Source organism: Sus scrofa, chromosome 1 (genome assembly GCF_054392235.1).
Source record: "Sus scrofa isolate SSC_HxYL_T2T_F1_AM1 chromosome 1, Sscrofa_HxYL_maternal_Yorkshire_Landrace_v2.0, whole genome shotgun sequence".
In the NCBI taxonomy this organism is placed as follows: domain Eukaryota; kingdom Metazoa; phylum Chordata; class Mammalia; order Artiodactyla; family Suidae; genus Sus; species Sus scrofa.
This window is the reverse complement of record NC_139383.1, coordinates 65,928,084-65,950,016: the sequence shown is the minus strand read 5'-3', so window position 1 is coordinate 65,950,016 and position 21,933 is coordinate 65,928,084. Positions and strand designations below refer to the sequence as shown.

General features: G+C 39.1%; 1 protein-coding gene across 3 annotated transcripts in view; it reads left to right on the top strand.

Moving 5' to 3' along the window:
• The first annotated feature begins 14,259 nt into the window (after nucleotides 1–14,259).
• LOC106508906 (uncharacterized) overlaps nucleotides 14,260–21,933 on the top strand; it is a 352,985-nt gene continuing 345,311 nt past the window's right edge. The window contains exons 1-2 of one of the 3 annotated variants that reach the window (XM_084961067.1): nucleotides 14,260–14,316; nucleotides 21,141–21,357. In XM_084961067.1, coding sequence (XP_084817193.1) covers nucleotides 21,311–21,357 — 47 coding nt within the window. In that variant the 5' untranslated portion in view covers nucleotides 14,260–14,316; nucleotides 21,141–21,310. Of the gene's footprint in view, nucleotides 14,317–14,519; nucleotides 14,776–21,140; nucleotides 21,358–21,933 lie in introns of those variants that run through there. The other 2 variants (XM_084961059.1, XR_014806273.1) reach the window with 2 other exon arrangements.

Below are 21,933 nucleotides of genomic sequence, written 5' to 3'. Positions count from 1 at the left end.
AGAGGGGAACTTGAGACATCCTGGAGAGAAAGGAACCACAGAAAACAGGTGTCACCTCTGAGATAGGGGAACAAAAGAAGTCAGTAGGGTCACCAAGCCCCAGAAACCCAAAAAGGACCCTACAGAGCTGCTGTTCATCCCTGTAAGGGCTGTGAAGAGTCTGGTTCTGTGACCTCCAAGAGGAGCTGGGACCAGCTGCTGCTCTGGGAAAGAAGAGCTGCAAATAGGAAGGAGAAAGCGGGGTCTCCTTCCTCCTGCCTTCCTGTCTCCATCTTGTCCCCTGACTGGTAGAGTCTAACAGGGAGATTGTGACAAGGGAATCTGGGAAATGTAGTTGGCTGAGTCCCAGCCCCATCATCACAGAGAAGAGTTTAAAGGGGTAGAGGGAAAAATCGAAATAACTGGCATAACATTGTGAAATAGAAATAAGCTCTTAATGGATGAGTCTGATAATTGAAACACACAGTGGCTACAGTGAGAACACAGGTTCAGACAGTCTAGTCTACCACAGGCAGTGTCAGTGAGCTGTGAAAGACAACAAGACAATAATAATACATACCCACGCAGGTGTCCACCAGGCAGAAGGCAGAGCTAGTACCAGGGTTTGAAACAAAGTCAGCAATTTTGAGGGTTTTCCAAATAATTCAGATTGGCTCAAGTGTAGGGTTTGATTGGAAAGGGTCATAACCAAGGATTTATTCATTCATTCGATATTTAAAATTTTTTTCAGGCATTATTTGTAAAGAACTTCCCATGTTCCACATAGTGTACAACATACCACTGAAGAAGGTGGACAAGATCTCTGCCCTCATGGAATGTACATTCCTGCAGTGGAGACAGGCAATGATCCCATATGCAAAGAAAGTGAAATGGTTACAGAATGCAATAAAGGCAGTAAACGGGGTGCTCTGATGGCGAATACACAAGGGCAACCTGAGTTAGTCCAATTAATCTGGGAAGGTCTATTAAAGTTGACACCTAAAGGATGGAAAAGAACAAGCTACTTGAATGCGTAGGAAGGATTCCAGAGCACTAAGTTAGTTCTTGAAGCTTTTGCCAGGTTGAAAAGAATACATTCACGGAGACACAGACACGGACACACACACACACACACACTATCTCTCTTCGTTCACTGCAAAAAAAAAAAAGGTAAAAATACATATCCCATTAGATAGAGCCAGGAAGGTGTCAGCGCCTCAGCCACCTCTGCCTGGGTCAAGTTGAACTTCAGAGAAGGGTCTAGAGAGGTAAAAGAACCCTGTCACAGATGACTCTGTATGAAATGCTCAGGATGCGAATTTGTTCCGGGGCAATGGAGAGCCTTGGTACAGGATTAAGCTGAGGCCTGTTGACATCTGTTTGGTGTGTTACAAGGACTACTTCTGTGATAGTATAGAGAATTTTTGCTACAGGTGGGTATTAAATACAATTTTAAATAATTGAAAAAAGCTGATATATACCACATATATTGCATGAATAACATCACATTTTCTTGCATGGTCAAACCAGTTAAAAAATCATAGCATTATAATTTGGACAGAATTTATGGTTTTGATTTTAACTTTTGCCCCAAACAAGGTTTGATAGACTAAGTAGGGAATGGGACCAAAAACATGATGAGACATAATTAGACATACTCTGTATTTAAACCTTAATTTTATTAATTAAAACAGTTGTGTACAAATGACCAAGAGGGATATGAAAAGATGCTCAACATCGCTAATCAGAGAAATGTAAATCAAAACCACAATGAGCCATTACCTCACCTAATTTTATATGTAATATAAAACAAATGTTGGCGGTGATGTGAAGAAATTGGAATCCTTTTATACTATTGGTGGGAATGTAAATGGACAACTACTATGGAAAAGAGTACAGAGTTCCCTCAAGAAATTAAGAAGAGAATTAGCATATGATCCAACAATCCCACTTCTGGGTATATAATCAGAAGAACTGAAATCAGGACAGTAAAGATATATCTGCACTCCCATGTTGGTTGCAGCATTTTTCACAATAGTTAAGTCATGGAAACAACCCAAATGTCCACCAACAGATGAATGGACAAAGAAAATGTGATAAATATATGATGGAACATTATTTTTTTAGAAAAGAAGGAAATCCTGCCATTTGCTACAACATAGATGAATCTGAAGAGCATTATGCCAGGTGCAGTAAGCTAGTCACAGGAGGATGAAACTGCGTGATTCCACTTACACGAGGTACTTGAAATATTCAAACTCACAGAAGCAAGAACAGAAAGGACTGGAGAGAGTGGGAAAGGGGAGCTCTTTCTCAACAGGTATAAAGTTTCAGTTATGCAAGGGGAATGCATTCTTGAGATATTGTACAACGTAGTGTCCATAGCCCACAATACTGTATTATGCACTTGAACTTTTGTTAGGAGAGTAAAACTCACATTAAGTGTTCTTACTACCAAAAACCTCAAAACAAAATCCCAAAGAGACATAGAAACATTTTTCGAGGTGATAATATGACTCTTACCTTGATTATGATGATGGTTTCACGGGTGTATCCATCTGTCCAAACTCATCAAATTTTATACATTAAATATGTGCAGGTTTTCAATATCAACTATATCCCAACAAAGCTGTTTACATAGAAATAAGGGAAAGAGTATGTAAAATATTTTATAAATTCAGTGTATGTAACAGAACAAAGATATTGAGCTCAACGATGAGACACGCAGTTTTGAATCTCCTGTCTTACTCCTGTGTAGAACATCTCCAGCATCGTTGTGTCTACCTGTATATTTCCCACCATCAAGCACTTTTCTGAGAGGTCACTGCTAATCTGAACTTTGTGTTAATTTTTCCCTTGATAAAAAAATGGGTTTCACCTCCTATGTATGTATCTCTAAATGATATATCCTTTAGTATTTCTTGTGTTTGAACTTCATTAAAATGGCATTATATCATACAGGCTTCTGTACAATATTCCTTTTCTCTTCAATATTGTGGTTTCTATGTTTTATCCACATTGTGTGTTTTTAATGCTGCCTAATATTCCATTGAATAAATAAACCATAGCCGTTTCGAGCATGGGAGGGGAGGTTTAGGGTATTATTATCATTATTGGCTATCGCAAAATATGCCACTCTGAACATTTTTGTGCAGGTCTCCTACTGGACATGTGCAAAGTTGTTCTAACATACACACACACATACACACACACACACACACACACACACACACACACTCAGGAGCAGAATTGTCAAGTTTAAAGTATGGTGAATGTTTAACTTGACAAGGCCATGCTACATTATTTTCTAATAAATGGTGCTCATTAAAATTTTTTTAAACTGCAGAATCAGTCATGATTTATGCCCAACTCTTGCCTGATCACTATATTCCTAGTTCTTGGCTGCTTCTAGGAATCATTTTGATACATTAATTTTAACACCAACTAACCTCTCTTATTGCTGTCTCTGATGATGAGAAAGATCACCTTTAATTTATTCCAGCGAAAGGATCTCAGGTCCTGCGTTGTGTGACTCAGAAGATGAGAGAACATCATAATATCTCCTCTGAGGAGTGGATGTGCTGTGAGGCTAATGAGGCTGAACCTTCAAGACCTCTTATTTGCCTGGGTTCCTACCAGCATCATTTGAAAATATTCACTTTTGTATATATTTTTTGTTCATAATTTAAAATTCTTGGAGTTCCCATCGTGGCTCAGTGGAAACAAATCTGACTAGTATCCATGAGGATGCAGGTTCAATCCCTGGCCTTGCTCAGTGGCTTAAGGATCTGGTGTTGCCGTGAGCTGTGATGTAGCTTGCAGGCGCGGCTTGGATCCTGTGTTGCTGTGGCTGTGTTGTAAGTGGGCAGCTGTAGCTCCGATTCGACCCCTAGCCTGGGAACCTCCATATGCCCCATGTACAGCCCTAAAAGACAAGAATAGGTGAATAAATAAAACTCTTTTTCTTAAAAAAGGCCCCAACTTTTATACGCTTACGATCCCAGGAAACCTGAATCTGTCCTCAGTGTCTTTTCTATTATAATCTCTTTACTTTGGAGTTTAATTCCCATTTTATAACTTCGGTCTTCCCAATCCTCTGGCTTTTCAGAGACTTTTAAAACAATTCAAAACATTGTTCCCCTGAATATTTTAAAATCACCTCAAACAATGGATTAGTCATTTAACTAAAAAATGGGCTCTTCCTGGAGTTCCCGCTGTGGTGTAGTGGGGTTAAGAATCTGACTGCAGTAGCTCAGGTGGCTACTGAGGCACAAGTTCGATCCCCAGCCTGGCGCAGCAGGTTCAAGGATCCAGCATAGGTCGCAGCTGTGGCTGGGATCCAATCCCTGGCCCAGGAACTTCCATATGCCTCAGGTGCTGCCATGAAAAAAAAAAAAAAAAAAAAAAAAAGAGTTCTTCCTAAGGGACTGCATCCCAGTTTTAGTGGAGTTACTTGGAAATGAGTCAGAATCCTAACATACATTTCAACACAGTGGATTAATCTAATTGATTTAAGTCATTCTTCTTGGCACCACTTATTTTATTTTGCTTATGACTTGGCTTTACAGGCCAAATCAGATTTGAAGGACTTATGTATGGTATTAGTATTGCATAGACTTGTGCCAGGTTTTCACTATCCTCTCTGCTTGATTTCTCTGAATTAAAATAATGGACAATGTCAGTTGTGATAAATCAATTCAGTAATTATGAGAAAGTATTATGCCCACAAATAGCTAACAATCTACTAGACATTATCAGTACTTTTAATTACTCATTTAAAGGCATCTTTATTGACTTTTGATCATTGACGTTGAGAGAGATGACTACAAAAAAAGCACTCGTTAAGAAAGTAGCAGAGTTGAACTGGAAAGTAGCAGAGTTGAAGCCTCCTTGTCTTTCTAGGTTGATTATTTTTCATGAATGTAACTGTGTGGCAGAGTCCCTTGATTTTTTTTTCCCAGGTCCACAGGGACAATCATAAAAATCTCTGGTTCCTAACTAATCAGAGTCTTTTCTGGGGCTTCTGGGGCTTTCTTCCCATACTGTTAACCCCAATTTTCTTTACTGCTATTCTTTCCACACTGGTAACCCCAATTTTCTTTACTGCAATTCCTCAAGGGTGCAAGCGCTCCCCAACAGTTCATCTCCTCTTACTGGCTCCCATAGTTAGAGCTAGAGTGGGTCAGGTTAGATCATCCCTGTCTGTTTTGCCCTTTTTGTTCCAACCTGACCAAATGCGCTGGGGCCCTTACATGTCTGGGGCTCATTTGGCTTCATTTCAAAATACTCACTTGCTGTTATAGCACAGGGAACTCTACCCAATATTCTGTAATAACCAATATGGGAAAATAATCTGAAAAAAATGCATATGTATATATGTGTAACTGAATCACTTTATTGTGTAGCAAAAATGATCACATTGTAAATCAACTATAATTCAATAAAACTTAAGAAATACAAATGCTCACTTTTATAAATATAATTTTTTCATAGTTTTTTATTCTTTTTCATAAAAGGGCCTCCAAATGTACACATTTCTTTTTAAATAATTAGGTAATCTCAGAAGAAATTTTAGTTGCAACAATGATACTGGAATTTAAAAACTCTTAGGGAAAGTGAGGGGAGGGATAAATTAGGAGTTTAGAATTAACAGATACACACGTCTATATGTAAAATAGATAAACAACAATGGACTACAGTATAGCACAGGGAACTATATTCAATACCTTGTAATAACCTATAGTGAAAAAGAGTCTGAGAAAGAATATATATATATATATGAATCAGATTCAGATATACGTCTATATATGAATCACTTTTGTGTATACCTGAAATTAACACATTGTAAATCAACTATATTTCAATAAAAAACAAAATAAAACCCTCTTGGATTCCTCAGGATATACCCGCAGACCTCAGTTTAAGAAACACTAGTATATAAGGGTAAAACTTGATATTTTAGTCAGCTTGGATGTTCTCAAACACACAAAGCAATACCCTTTCCTAGTCAAGCCTCGGCCATGAGCATCTCCCATGGAAGCCCCTCCACCTAGACCTGTCTTGCCCTCTACCTCCAACTATGGCCTCCCTTTAAAGTACTTCTCCTTCCCCAGAGAAGGTGTCTCTTTAAGTTGCTTAAAAACGCCAGCCACACCTCTGTCTCTGGCAGGGTGTGCTTTCAAAGTTTCTCTCCCCACCTCTGAAAGTAGCCCGAATCCATTCCCTGCCCATCGCAGGTTGGATAATGGGATGCTCTGCAGAGGGAGGGTGTTCTTAGCCACAGAATGGCAGCCCCAGTTAATTTGCACAGAATATCTTTTTCCTACGTCTCTCCTATGTAACACTTTCCTTCTGGTGAATATAAGACTCCTCCAGCAATAACAACTTGCATTTCTACAGCCTTATGAACATGGACTCACATAAATCACACTCATTAGTACCTCTTCTGTTCAGAGGTCCCTTTCCCAGGTGACTAGCACGCCTCCAGCCTACCTCCCAACCTCTGCCTCATCTCTATTATTGGTATAATCGTACTTGACTCTCCCAGGGGAAGCCCACTGGGCTAGTCCTTTTCTTCACTCTTTCTTGACGCATACACCAGTTTAGCTGAGGCCCAGGATGTCCAGCGCCTGCTCCAACAAATGCCCCCACACCTGCACCTCCATTCACCTGACTGTTGGAGTCTTCCACTGGGCTTTGTTGAGAGAACTGAGGTCTCCTCTCCATTTCTTATCTCTTCTCCAAAAATTTCCCTGTTTTTGTTTGTTTGTTTGTCTGTTTGTTTGTTTTCACTCTCTTATCTTTCCCCTAATGCTGGCTATCTCATGACTGCCACCTGAAAGGCCAGAGTTCTTAAAAAGTTCAAAAGATTCCCCCGTCCCTGGATATTTTAACTAGGAGCTGAGTTTTGCAAAAGTCTCCAGGCTTTGGTTTTCTTAATTGTACAATAGAGTTCATCATAACACTTACTTCATAGAGAGGTTGTGAGGATTAAATGAGAAAAGAGGAGTTCCCACTGTGGCTCAGTGGGTTAAAAACCCAACTTCTTTCCATGAGTATGTGGATTGGATCCCTGGCCTTGCTCAGTGGGTTAAGGATCCGGCATTGCCACAGCTATGTTGTCAGGTCACAGATGCGGCTTGGATCAGGTGTTGCTGTGGCTGTTGTGTAGGTTGGCAGCTGCAGCTCCAATCCAGCCCCTAGCTTGGGAACTTCCATATGCTGTGGATAAGACCCTAAAAAAGATAAAAATTAAAAAAAAAATAGGAGTTCCTGTTATTGCCCAGTGGTTATCGAACCTGACTAGTATCTATGAGGACTTGAGTTCGATCCCTGGCCTCGCGCAGTGGGTTAAGGATCCGGTGTTGCCGTGAGCTGTGGTATAGGTCTCAGATGCAGCTCAGATCCCACGTTGCTATGGCTCTGGTGTAAAACTGTGGCTACTGTTCCTATTAGACCCTTAGCCTGGGAACCTCCATATGCCTCGGGTGTGGCCCTAAAAGACAAAAAAAAAAAAAAAAAAAAAAAAAAAAAAAAAAAAAAAAGAAGGGAGAGAGAGAGAGATGAGAAAATAAAGTGTTTACCACCATGTTTAGCACACAGTACCTGGGCAATATATGTTAGATTTCATCACAGATTCATCCAGGATTGCTGACTGATCTGTGCCCAGGTGAGTGAAATGTTCCTATTTTATGCGACATATCTAAAACATGAAAATTTGAAATTTTACATTTTATGCAAACATGTTTATTTTTAATTGTGGCTTTTAGTGCAGCTGATTTCCTTAAGTGTTTGAAAAGACAACATTCTCTCCCTGACACTGCCCGAGTAGTATTTTTCTATATAGGCTGACATTCTTAACAAATAAATATTCATCCACTTTATGTATCTCATTTTACTGTAGCACAGGCAGTATATTTTATTATTACCATTCCCATTTCAAAGATGGGGAAATGAAGGTACTGAGGAAAAAGGTAAGATGCTCAAGGTCACAGAACGCCCAGGTGAGAAAGATAAGGCATCAGCCTAGGCCTCGTTTGCTCTCTGTGCAAATTTATATCAATATTTTAAAAAATGCACCAAAAAACCTAATCAGAATCTTCTGAATAGTAATCATGTGCTGAAAGATGGTGTATTCTTTTTGCATAAAAGATTTTCTGCATTACAGCAGGGGGCCCTACCCTGATGTGTCAGGAGGAAGGAGAAAATTCATTTCTTATACCAGCCTGTCAGCTGCCCTTTATGATTGAACCATATACCATTAGACAATCACAAACAGTGACAAGAGCTTTTGCTCTGTAGCGATTCTCATGTTTGAATTGGTTTGCTGAAATGCTGCACTCTGCTGCATTACAGGAAAACACCACAAAGAACAGATGTGCAGGACCATGCTACAGTTATCATTTAGATGTTTAATCTAAGTGTTTTAAATACTACTCCGATTTTGTTACAGTGAGTCTGATATTTGAAGTGTGTTTTTTAAGAGCTATGTTAAAAGCACAAGAAATGATATATTTTTATGGATTAAGTAAATCCTTCATTGTCGACATAATCACATTCTGAAAGTGACTGAAAATAAAAATCTTCCCAATTTTCAAATATGCATAATCTTGATGGTGTATTTGCAGCAGTTTTACCAGAGTAAATTCACATCCTCTGCAGCTGGTATAACTCTACCTACTTTAGGGAAGACTTCTATAGAAACACAGCAGATACATGCTCTTACATTAACTCCCAGTAGATTACAAAAAGTAATCAGAACCAAATGGAAGATATACTCTCCATCATATATTTTCAGACTTGAAGCAGTATTTTTTTTCCCTGCATACTAAAGCAAGTAGGGACCTTTTACATTATCTCTGGTCCCTTTATAACTTCTTGAGTAAGTGTATTGCAAATAAGCACATTTATCACTGAAGACTGTTAGTAAAGAATACAGTATTCATTCAGACGATTCAGGCCCACAACGTTTGAAGAGTTTTTAAATTGCTTATTTGGTTTAGAGCCATATTCACTCCTTGACCAAGATATTGTTAAGCGATGAAAGTAAGAAAGCTTATCATTTCACTGATCTCTGTCACAGCCAATGAAAACATTAATTTTAAAAAATTAAATTGTAGGAGTAGGCTATATGAATTTTAATAATGAGTTTCCTGTTTAAATTATTAGAAAACTTAATAGAACATATATTCCCAAGGTTAATTTTCAAGATACTGCATTTCTTGAGTCAACATGAACACTCTGAAGAGATTTCAGGATGAAAAATTAGTACAGAACAAAGCCCACTATGGAGAACCATTAAGTACCAGCTCTGATAATAACCTATTACAAGGCACCTGGTTATACTATGGATTTGATCATGGAGGTCAAACCCTGCTCTCTGTGTACATAACGAGGTCTGGTGCATCTTTTTTCTTGGAGCTTGAAAAGCATACAATAAGGCGTTGTGTGTGTCCTCTGGCTCCTGCATTATAACAGGATTCTATGTAGGAAGCCATTAAGACTTTAAGTTTATAAATGTATCAATGGTGACTTAGCTGGGAGATTGCAAAATGCTTATGGATAGAAAATTCATGTTTCTATATTTATTTATTTAGGCTTTTACCCTTACCGCCAAAAGGATATGGAGTGGCTTCCATATTAGAGCAATGAAGTAAATATATTAAAACAAATATTAGCCTTTTAGACAAACATTTTCTCATTAGTCTTCTCTCTGTGAAGAGAACGAGGTTAAAAATGGTTTGAAGTTTCTTGAGTCATTATGTTCTGTGGCTTTTCTAAAATTAGAGTGTCACGTTTTTCAGTAACTGTGTTTGTATTTACATAATTTTATTAATTTTTATTACAGTTCAAAGCATACAACCATTTTACCAATTGCCTTTTTGTAATTAGAATGTTATATCTTCACTTTGTTTTGGTTCTCAGTGAACACAGGAGCATCACATTTCATTAGCAAATACAGAACAGTATTTCCTGATGTAATTAGACAAGTGTATTTGGTGTTTAACATGATTTTCATCTTCATTAGAGAGAGCTATGAAATTTATGGGTCTCCTTTATCACTTTGAAAATTCTTCTGCCTTAAAAGAATATTTCTGTGTAATTTTATTATTCCTGTTTGGTTTTGTAAGGCAGCAAGTCACCTGGATCCAAGGATGTAGCACATTATCTTCGTTTGTCTGGGGGAAGAATAGAAAGGTGTGTATAAGTGTGAGATACAGAGAGACCTTGTTTGGAAAGATAACCTAAAATGATTAGTTTGCTCAATCTGAGGAATTTTTCCTTTAGTGTTAGACCTGCACATTTGACTGGGACCTTTTTCTTTTTCTCAAAACTGGACCACTTTTGAACACTGGCTGCTGATTACCACGAAGCCCATTTTGTGGAGATTGATGTTGGTTTAGGGTTAAATAAAAGATCGCTATATACTAGTAGGCAAACTATTATTTAAAAACAATGGATTCAGTAACTGTCATTTGTCACTATATCTCCTCCTCCCATTAAAAATAGGAATTACTTATTCATCTTATTAAGCCATCAAATAAACAGTGGAAATAGGGTTTTGAAGCACTTAAATTTCCTTTTTTCCTTCTTTCTTTCCTCCCTCCCTTTCTTTCTCTTTCTTTTTCTCATCTCTTTCACAAAAAAGTCACCCAATCATGTTAATTATCCTCCTTCCTCTTTTGCTGGCAAAATATCGACAATTTATACACTTTTATTTATATCACCACTATGTGGTCAGTTCCAATTTGGCTTCTTATTTCTGCACAATACTGTTCATGTCAAAAAATGTCATTAGAAATGATATTGACTAATACATTGGATAAGATTAGGTACCAATTATAATAATATAAATTGGTGTTTGAAAGTCTATAAAGGTGAAATACCTGTGATGGTTTTCATAAGTAAAAGTGCTAATGATATTTACTTAAATTTAGGATAGTTTTTTTTTGGTGAGGTCTTCCTCTGCAGTGGTTTTGAAGTAAATTCATGGTTCAATGGCACAGTCAGAGAGCAAGGGGCTTTTGTGACTATCTCAGGACTTCAGTATAACAGATAAAATGACATGCTCTTTCCTTGTGTCTTAGGCTGTACTTCGTCTATATGTGCTTAAAATGTTATTAATCATACTCTGTTTATTTCCTCAAGGGAATTTTTTTTTTTTCTTTTTCAGGCCGCACCAAGGCATATGGAGGTTCCCCTGCTAGGGGTTGAATTGGATCTATAGCCACCGGCCTACACCACAGCTCACAGTAAGGCCGGATCCTTAACCCACTGAGCAAAGCCAGGCATTGAACCCACGTCCTCATGGATACTAGTCGGGTTTGTTACTGCTGAGCCATGAGGGGAAATCCCAAGGGATTTAAATTAATTGCGACAATGAATGGCAAAATAAAAAACATAAAAAAATAGGATTAAGGAAAATAGGAATTAGAGCAGGAGCCAAGATCAGAAACAAAATAGGACACATTTGAAATAGCTGTGCTCTTTATTAAGGTTTAAGCTTTCTGGTGGCCTAAGTGAGAAGGGAAAATTGGATGATTTTTCAAGATAGGAAACAAGCATTTTCTATGGGGCTCATGAAATCCTTTAGTCCAAATCCCTAAAGGAAATTCATCTCAGAGAACTACATACAGGAAGGCTCTGAATTGTGTTCTCAACAATGTTCCCATGGCCAATGCAATAAGGGTTCCCCCAAATGAGACTTTTCCCTTCTCATTAATAAAATGAAAGCTAAGGGAAGACTGTGAAAGAATAATTCATTATGAGCATTTGCATGGGGTCCAGAAAATACGATAACTAACGAGAACTTTTGGTAGAGGGATGGTAAGCTAACAATTCCTTAAGACCTTCTCTCACAGTTCGAGGCTGACTCTCTGGTGAGGATTCTCTGTTGTGCCTTGAGGTGACAGGTGCTCCTGGTGCTATGAGTGCTCACTACACACCCACAATCCCCTTAGGAGCAAGTAGTTCCTTAGATAATCACTTCCTGCTTTGTCACGTGACATTGCCACTTGGGCCACAGCCAGATATATGTCTGCAATCCATGCCTGAACCATCTTCCAGGTCAGCATTTCAATGGCCAGGTAAGTCAGAACCATCCATTGTGGCTGCTCTAATCTAAATGAAGACTGATTACCCAAATGGCATGTTTGTTCTTAAGGAGCTTGACTTTCTAATACACAAAAAGAGATGGAGACCAAAAAGATGACTCTAAAGTGAAGAGAGGTCCTGAAAGAAGAGAGGAGGAAGCCATGAGGTGGAGTGAGAAGAAGTGGGAAAGCAAAGCACCCAGGGGCAGCCGAGATGCTGGCGTTGCCAGGGCATGGTGAGTGATGGTTAGTGTCTTCACCCGTCTCACTTGGAAAGAGTTTTTCTGCTTCCTTACTCTCTTGGAAGGCAACTGTGCTCACTACTTTACCAGGAGCGCACCCTCCTTACTCTCTTGGACATCCTTAAGATAAAGCCCGTTATACTAAAAACATGTAATCCGCATGTTTTTGTTCTTTGTAACCAAAAAGAGCCAAACACAAGGGTCGATCACGTAATTTGGAGATTAAATGACAGGATACTTTATTATCTTTATTTGTTTATTTTTATTTATTTATTTATTTTAGGGTGCACCTGTGGCATATGGAGTTTCCCAGGCTAGGGGTTGACTCAGAGCTGCAGCTGCTGGCCTACACCACAGCCACAGCAATGAGGGATGGGAACTGTGTCTGCGACCTACACCACAGATGACAGCAGTGCCAGATCCTTAACCTTCTGAGGGAGGCCAGGGATTGAGCCCTCATCCTTATGGACACTAGTCAGGTTCTTAACCCACTGAGCCACAATGGTAACTCTGTTATCCTTCTTTCGAAGTTATTAATTCTAACAAAATTCATACCAGAATGAGTCGCTATGTATGTTTATGCCTTTTTTTTAATGAGTGATAGAAACAAAGCAACAAAAACTTCTTCCTGGTGGAATTACAAGTAACACCTATTGAAGATTACCGAGGCTTATGTTTTTATCAAATCCATAAAAACATCATTTAGGAATTCGACATAGAAAACCTTGTAACACATTTCTATCAATAATAACTCTGGGATTAAAAATTGTGATGATTTAAAGCAGCATAAGATCTCTTAACACAGTGGTTCAAATGTTAAAGAACACTACAATTTGGAAGGTAAGGTCTTCTATAATTTACCAGGTCATGGGGCTCAGATCGTTGATTATAATCAGAACAAATTGGTGGGCTGCTTTTATAGCGTTGTGTTTTGAGTTTTGGAGAAACAATGTGGAGCTATAATTAACCATCCATTTCCAACAAGATGAGTACAAGAATCTGGGACTTCCAAGCTGTCCTATTGTCTCTTCCTGCTATAAAAATCAAAATATGAAGTTACAGTGATATAGTTCTAATGCAACTAAGCACATTTTATCCAGTAGAGCGCTCTACTAATGTGGTCTCTTTTCTTTAACGATTCAACCCAAATCAGTGATGACCTTTCTAATGAAACATAAAATCTACAATACGCAACCTTACTATATATTCCAATGCAATTAGGTCACACAAAAGGCTTGTTAAGTTTGTAAAGTCTGCTTTCACCTTTTCTGGAATTTCTAGTTACACCCAAAGTGTGTCATTCCTCAATGTATCATTGTAATTGGACTGCAAATAAATTGGAGTTTATTAAATAAAACCTCCAAATAGTATCACTTTTGCAAAATACGTTAGAGTGGTTGATGATTTAAATGATTGTAATAGATAAGAGGAACAAAGAATTAAGTTTTACATCTTGTTAAGAGCCACATAGTATGTTGTCATTTTTATATTTAAAAACTATTATAGGGATTCTCAGGGAGATATAATTTTTTAATGTATTAAATAGTTTCAATTTTAATAGTGTTTTGTAGGTGTCCCCATTACATGGTTTCCTCATTAGGAATAATTATCTACTTAGGGCTGCTGATGCTTGAGGGATGTTGCTTCCTAAATAAACACCCACATTGATGCCAACAGTCCTGTGGTAGCCAGACTTGTTTGTCTGCTTGTTGAAAACTGATGTTTCAGAGTTTCATCCTAGTTCTATGGAAAATGTATTAACCATCTGCCCTACATAGAAATTTGTTTTATTAACAAAAATCATGGGCTAGACCTCTTAATGTAGAGTTGCTACTTTGCATGAATAAGTATGGGGAGAAGGAAATCAAAGCTCTGGGAATAGCAAGCATACTATTTCTTTCTCTTATCTGGCTACATATGTAGATTTTTAAAATGCACCCTCAGCTGAAGCTTCTGGAGCAGCCGCCACTGTGGCAACCTGCCTGGCCAATGGTCCTCTAGAGGTAGGAGGTTGCTTACTTTCCGGGTGGAATTTCCATTAACACAGATAACAGTGTGCTAGGAACCAAACTCAGCCCACAAAAGTTATTGAAGGTGTGAGATTAGATCCAGGCCTGGTGGAAGGGGATGGCAGACAAGATCCCAGAGGGGATTCCGAGAGAGAGCGCTGTGCTGAGGCGGCAGGCAGGGCTGGGCTCCCTCGGGCAATTCTGGGCTGGCTCCAGCGCAGTCAGCCACCACGGGGCGGATGTGGCTGCAGGCACAGCAGAATCTCTTAATGTACTGAAGAAGAAAGGGGGCGAAGACAGCAGGGAAGGAAAACCCGGGGAAAAAACGTATAAAAAATTCACCACATAAATTAGCTGGGCCTCTTGCTGCAAAAACTAGCAATTTCATCTGAATCTGAATCCCGCGGCTCCTTCTCCAAGTGCCTGGAGGAACTGCATCACGTAATCTACAAGGTAATTATTAAAAATGCATAGATGGTCGTGTAGGTACCAAAAAAAAAAAAAAAAAAAAAAAAAAAGGAAACTTGTCTCCAGAAAACATTAGAAGGTCCGCTTATGTCAGTGAATTAGAGTCTGTTTGCTTCTAACAGCTGCTATTTTGGGAATTCCTCCTCGGAGGATGTTTAAAGAGCAAGTTTTGTATATTGAGGTGGCTGCTCCATTGTCGTGGACAGTTGAAACCAGAGTAAGCTATTGAGAGGAGCTAACGGTTTTGGCACTGGTTTTGGGTGTTAAGTATCAACTAACATGTTTATGCCCGCCCTTCAGATGTCCACATACAAAGACCCCTTTCTCTCCCTTCTGGCAAGAATCCAGGCCAATCTTGGAATCCTTAGTCCCCCGCCCATCATTAAGGGCACTGTGTTAATCGTGGGGCTTCATCTCAGAAGCACCCTGGAAAGGAATGCTCACTGACCCACAACATCCACATTTCCGCCTCTATGGAAATTGCATGCACGTGAACGTGGGGTTCTGAGGCAGAACTAAGAAACAATCAAGTTGGAGTTCACTTAAAACCACCTAGAGATTTAAAATTTTAGATACGCTAATGGATAGGACATTGAATTACTACAATCATTAAAAAACATCTGTGTTATCCTTGAGATGTATGATTTTATATTATTACAAACACATATATATGTCTATATGATATTCTTTCTCACTATTATTTCTATGGCGAACACAGATACGATGTATTTTAGTCAATAACATGCAGGCCACATCTTAGCCTGCTAGAAAGAGGTTAGTTGGGTCTGAAATATGTTCAAATTAGGTTTTGATAAATAAAATGATTAATCAGGTAGGCAGAGAAAACATCACATCTTTCCTTGCAGGTTTAAGCTGAGTGATATAACTGTGCTGATATAACTAGAACAATGTACTTCCTTTTGTGACCGAGTGTTATGTTCTGTAGGCTTTGCTGAGACTGAAGATTTTACTAAGCTGTGTATGTTTATAAATTTATTCAAATAGAATCTACCATCCACAGAGAAAAGAAATTTGAATCATTCTACTAGTCAACAATTTGTAGAGTATTTTTTGGAAAATAAATAAAAGTAAAATGGAGTAAATAGTTTCTTTTGCAAATATTGCATGCAGGTTGGCTGTCTTCAATTTATTTGGGAAGGGGTTAAAATAAACATGCTCTCGTGTCTAAATTATTAGGGGTTTTTATATCATATACATGATTATTTACTTAAAATTGTGACTTATTTGGGTTACATATATAGCATTATGGTTTTTATCATGGGCTTAATAAATTCATTCCTTTGGGGATGGAAATGTTGTAAAATTAGGTTGTGATGATGGTTGTACAAATATAAATATAATAAAATTCATCGAGTTTAGAAAATACATATTTGTTCCTATGATTCAAGAATGAGTCTTGACAACCAGCATTCTGTTCTGTATCAATGAGTTTTGGGCTTTTTTGTTCATTTGTTTTCCATGTATAAGTTAAATCACGCGGTATTTGTCTTTTCTATCTGACTTATTTCACTTAGTATAATACACTCAAGAGCCATTCAAGTTGTTGCAAATGGCAAGATTTCACTCTTTTCTACTGCTGAATAGTATTCCATTATATATATGTATACACACACACACACACACATTTTTATCCATCCGTCCATTACAGGTGGTAGTTAGACTTGTGGTGGTGATCATTTCACAGTGTACACATATATCAAATCATTATGCGGTACACCTGAAGCTAATATAATGTTGTATGTCAGTTATATCTCAAAACAATGAGTCTTGAATCTTTGAAAAAGCAAAGCAATTCTCCCCTACATGCCAACTATTTTGCATTTTTATGCTATTTAATTTACCTTTTTTTCCTTCAAGGTATTCATGTAAGAAAATAATGGTGAGAACTCTGATAATTTGCTTACTTAAAAAATCCTCACACATTAGCTTTCTTATTACTTCTCCAGTTACACTGCCAGTGTGGTGTCTTCTTCAGGCCAGCAGAGGCATGATTCTTCACCTTCCAGGCTGGAATGGTGATTTTAAAAATCTCTGGAGGCAGGCCTGGGTTAAGCTTGCCAGATGGGGCATCTATCCTGTTCAGGTGCTGTATGTCTGGCACATAGCTGGCATTCAATAAATAATTTTGGAATGCATGGCTGGATAAAGACCTTCATGGAAGTCTTATGCTCATCCTATTCTCTACATGTGCATTAGGGAGAAACCACAGCATCAGAGAGGCTAACAGCCTGGATAAGGGCCACTCATATTTCACGAGAATAGGCTACGACTACAGGGGCCTTTGGGTTCCTGGTTCTTTAGAGACCAAGCTACTGTAGCCATTTGTGCCGTTGCTGGGAGTAATCAAACTCACCAAGCCTTATAGCCCCGTCAACACTATGGAGAATAAATGATTTCAGTGGAGAGGGTGGGAGAGCCTGGGAGGAGTGAGGGGTGGACAAAGTTCCCCATGGTTTGTTTTCAGTCCCATCTTCCTTATTCAGCCTTGTCTCCCTCTCTGACCCAACACCCCATTGACTTTAAGGTAACACCCACCTCTTTTGGATATTTCCCTGCATTCTACTTTAGTTACTCTTTAGTCCTCTGGTGTAACCATAAGTCTTGTTACATCTTTGCCATTACTTTAAATCTATGTTCTATGGAATTGCTTCAACTCTGATATTTCAACATCCCATTTGCTGACCACAATCCATCATTTCTTTTCACTGCATCTCTTCCAAAGCCTGGTAAGAGCCGCTAGTTCCTTGAACCCCTTACCTTCTAACTTCTCTTTCTTTCCTTCCCTACCTACCTTAGATTTTATACTCCATCCTTTTAATTATTCTTTCACCAACAGCCTCCACCCACTTGCCCCCACTTGCCCCAATGCCACAGGCCTGCAGAACCCCAGCCCGGGGTCAATCTAGCTCTTTGCATCCTTCTTTTAACACTACAACAGGGTGCCGTGCCCTGCTAAGAAAGACCACTTGGCACACCAGAAATTTGGCGGTCAACTCTGGAAGCTCTTTTTCTCATCTCCCCTTTCCCTCCCCCAGGTTCTGTGTTTCTTACCTAAATTCCTCTTAAATGTATCCTCTTCTTATCTTGCCCACAGCCATGTCCTGATCAGGTCACAATTACCTTTTCCCGCCATCACTCAACAAAGTTGCTAATGGGTCTCCTGCTTGTCTTCCTACTGTCCAGGCTGCACCCAGCAGTCGTAATGTTCTTTATACATTTCAAATATGATCAAGAAACTCCACTTCTAACACCATTTAATGGCTCCTTTTTTGGTTGAGAGAAGAATCCAAAGTTTTAGTCGTGGAATTCCCTCCGTGACCAGGCTCCTGTCTGTACTCGGATATCACCTCCCATCTCCTGCCTCTCTGCCCCAACTACAGAAATACTTTTTCACTTCTGAAATGCTCCATGCAACCTTTTCATTTGGGCATGCCGCTTTCCCTTGCTCATCCTTCCTCTGCACCTTCTCTCTCCCTGGTAACCTCCTACTTTCCGTTTCCTGTTTACTGGACTCCTTCCCTGAGATTCCCCTTCCTTCCTAACATATGTCAGTTGTCTCCCTACTATGTGCTCCCAGGGCTAATACCTAGAATACTGTATTTTAATGGCTTATTTGTATATATCCTTTACTGCTTTATAAAAATCCATAAAAGCAAGGGCCCTATTTATTTGCCTCGTTCACTATTGTGTCTGCAGTGCATAGCATGATGCTTATGATATTGTGAGGGGTAAATAAATTTCTGTAACAGATAACATGGAATGGTGGTAAGGTAATTGAACAGGAACCAAATTGCCTGGGTTCAGATTCTGAGGCTGCCAGTTACTTGCTGTATAATCTTGGGTGAGTTATTTAACGTTTCTCTGCCTATCTTTCTTATCTATAAGGTAAGGATTATAATGGTACTCACCTCATATGGTTGTTGAGTGCCCTGAATTAATACATGCAAAGCATTTAGAACAATGCTGGGCACAGAGTAGGCACCCAATTGGCTACTAATATTTGGTAAAATATTTAATATGTCCATTTAAAAAAATAATGGATATCTATCTACCTACCTACCTATTATCTATACTTAAAGATATATCTTCAGTGAAATCGGCCCTATCTTTACACACCTTTATGAACTAGTTGTGCATGTTAAATTGAATCTGTAACTTGATTAGTTGAACATGTTCCCCATTTAAATTATATAAATCTCAATCTGGACTTCTCTTTTCATGACGTAGAGAGCATGGCTGGGTACCCTTCTGTACAGTGACCTGTGTCCCTTCATATTCTTTTTTGTCTGTTCTTACAGTGACCTCACCCAGCAGCACCTACAGTGGATTTGGCTGTCAAGCCAACCGTGTCTCCCTTTATCTCCATCCCTAAAACCTGGCATTATCAGGCTTACTGAATTTTCAAACTAGAGCATCCCTTAATTTTTAGAGGCTTGCAATGGTCCTTCATCCACTTAGGGTGACTTGAGGCAGAGATAGTCACGCCCTTTTTTCCATAGGAAGAAGATTTCCAACCATCTTTTGTAAGTAAGAAAATAGAAGCTTGCAAAGGCTTAGTTATTTGTCCAGAGTTACGCATCAGTTAATACTGAAACCAGGAATAAAGAACCAGCATTCCATGGCTCTCTTGAATTCACAATAAAACATTTCTGCAAAATAGTGTTGGGAAAGAAAAACTCAAGTATGAGAACATAAAATATGGTATTCTTTTTGAAACTATATGCATGAGTTTATGTTACCCTGGTCCAGTTTTCTCACAAAGTAAAGAGAATTGATAAAAAGAGATCCTTAAGTGTGTGTCTACATATCTATCCATACATGTGTGACTGTATAGATACACATATACATATGTAGCCTGGGTAAATAAAATGAAGCGTTGGAAAAGACATCAGAAAACTGCTGCTAGTTCTAGTTGCTTCGGGGCCAGAACTTTGTTCCATTTTTTAGTTTCTCTCTTGGGGAGAGTTAGATGAAAATCTTTCATTTAAGTTTTTGATGGCCTTAAGTCTTAAATGTTAGGCCCTGCCAGGTGAGCTGCCCTTATTTTCTTCCATCCTTCTTTACCCTGTCAAACTTCTGCTGTGAGGCATTCTCTATCCCAGGGCTGTTACTTCTTTTTTTTTTTTTTTTTTTTGTCTTTTTGTCTTTTTGTCTTTTTGTTGTTGTTGTTGTTGTTATTGTTGCTATTTCTTGGGCCGCTCCCGCGGCATATGGAGGTTCCCAGGCTAGGGGTCTAATCGGAGTTGTAGCCACCGGCCTACGCCAGAGCCACAGCAACGCGGGATCCGAGCCGCCTCTGCAACCTACACCACAGCTCACGGCAACGCCGGATCGTTAACCCACTGAGCAAGGGCAGGGACCGAACCCGCAACCTCATGGTTCCTAGTTGGATTCGTTAACCACTGCGCCACGACGGGAACTCCCTGGGCTGTTACTTCTTAACTGCTTTCTCACTAGTCTTTTCACTCTACACAGAAATGACAAACATCACCTATGATCTTCTGATAGTTTCCTTGCTTTGACTGACTTTTAACTTTCCTTCTAGGCGATGATGTCCATCAACTCTCCACTGTTGTAACATAGCCCTGTTCTGGTGGCGATGATCCTGAGCTTATCTAGGTTCTCATTGTGGTTCTCTCTTGTTTTGTCGCTGTTGGCTCCTCTTCTCTCTTGCATGTTCCACAAAGGAATGACCAAGTTGAAACCTCTTCTTTTTCTTCTTTAATTTCTGCCCTTGAGCATTCTGTTCTTTTCCACAATTTGCCCTGAGCTTTGTGAAAGAAGGAACTCTGTTCTGTCATTCTTATATCTGTTCTTAGTGCTTAGTGCAATGCCCAGATCATGGTAGGTGCTTCAAGGAATCTATTGCCTTGAACTTAACCTGTGCAGAGGATTCCGAAGTTGACTTTTTGCAACTTCTAGTTCCAACCACATGACCTATTTTCTGTGTGTTTCCAAGAATAATAAAAACAGCTATTGCTAACTGAGCACCTGTTGTGGGTTAGCCAGTCTGCTAGGTGATTTAAATATGTTATTTGTACTCTACACAACAACGCTCCAAGATACACATTATCATCAATACTTAATGTTGGAGAAAATTGACATCCCCTGTATACGTAGTAAGCCTGTCAGACTTTGCCACAAAAGAACTCTTGCCCCAAATTTGCTCCCATCAAGTCTTCCATATGAAGCAGCACCACATCCATCCAGATAATCTGCACTCACTGTTTTGCTTTCCCACATCGAATCTATTAACATGTCCAGTTGAATACCCAAAATACTTCTAATCTACTGAATTTCTTCATTTCCACTGCCTGATCCCATTCCAGGCCATCATCATCTTTTCCAGACCAGGACAAGAGCCTCCTAACTGGACTTTCCTTGCATCTGCCTGCATTCAGTTCCCCAGACCAGCGGCCTGTGGTCCTTTAATCTCATCGCATCACGGGAGTGGTTACATTCTGCGGTGGCTGCAAAAACTATCCACTAGTTTGATTTTATGGTATTGGCGGTATGGTTGTGCTTGTACTCTACTTCCACGCAAAGGTATGAAAATTTCAATTATTTAAAAATATCAGTTGAGGATTGGTTCAGTGAGGAAGGGATTAGCATAAGCATCCATAAGCAAACCTAAGAGATGATTATTTTATTAGAAAATTCTGCACTTTATAGAAACATAACATTCCTTTAAGTGTCAGGCACTTAAAATATTAGCTCATTTACTCTAATTTATTTACACAACACTTTGAAGGAATATATTGATTACATAATGCAAGGAACACTCATACCCACACATGGATAATGTATGCTTCTTGAGGGTTATTATCCTATTCAAACAAGTGCAAAATAATATCTTTGTGGTATCTGTACTCCCTATAATTTTGATTTTCATTGAAATCTAACTCCTGGGAGAACAAATAACCAAAGAGAGAAGTAAGGTAGCCAAGGGAGCTGTCATTAATGGTTTCATGGTTCTGGCTTTTAAACCACTATTGTGCATCTGAGATCAAAGTAGCAGTGCTGCCTGTGAGATTCACAGATGTAATCTGCTCTTCTTGCTTCTAGACTAGGTACACTTGTCCAGGAAGCATACACTTAGATACTAACTGTAAGTCCTGCTTA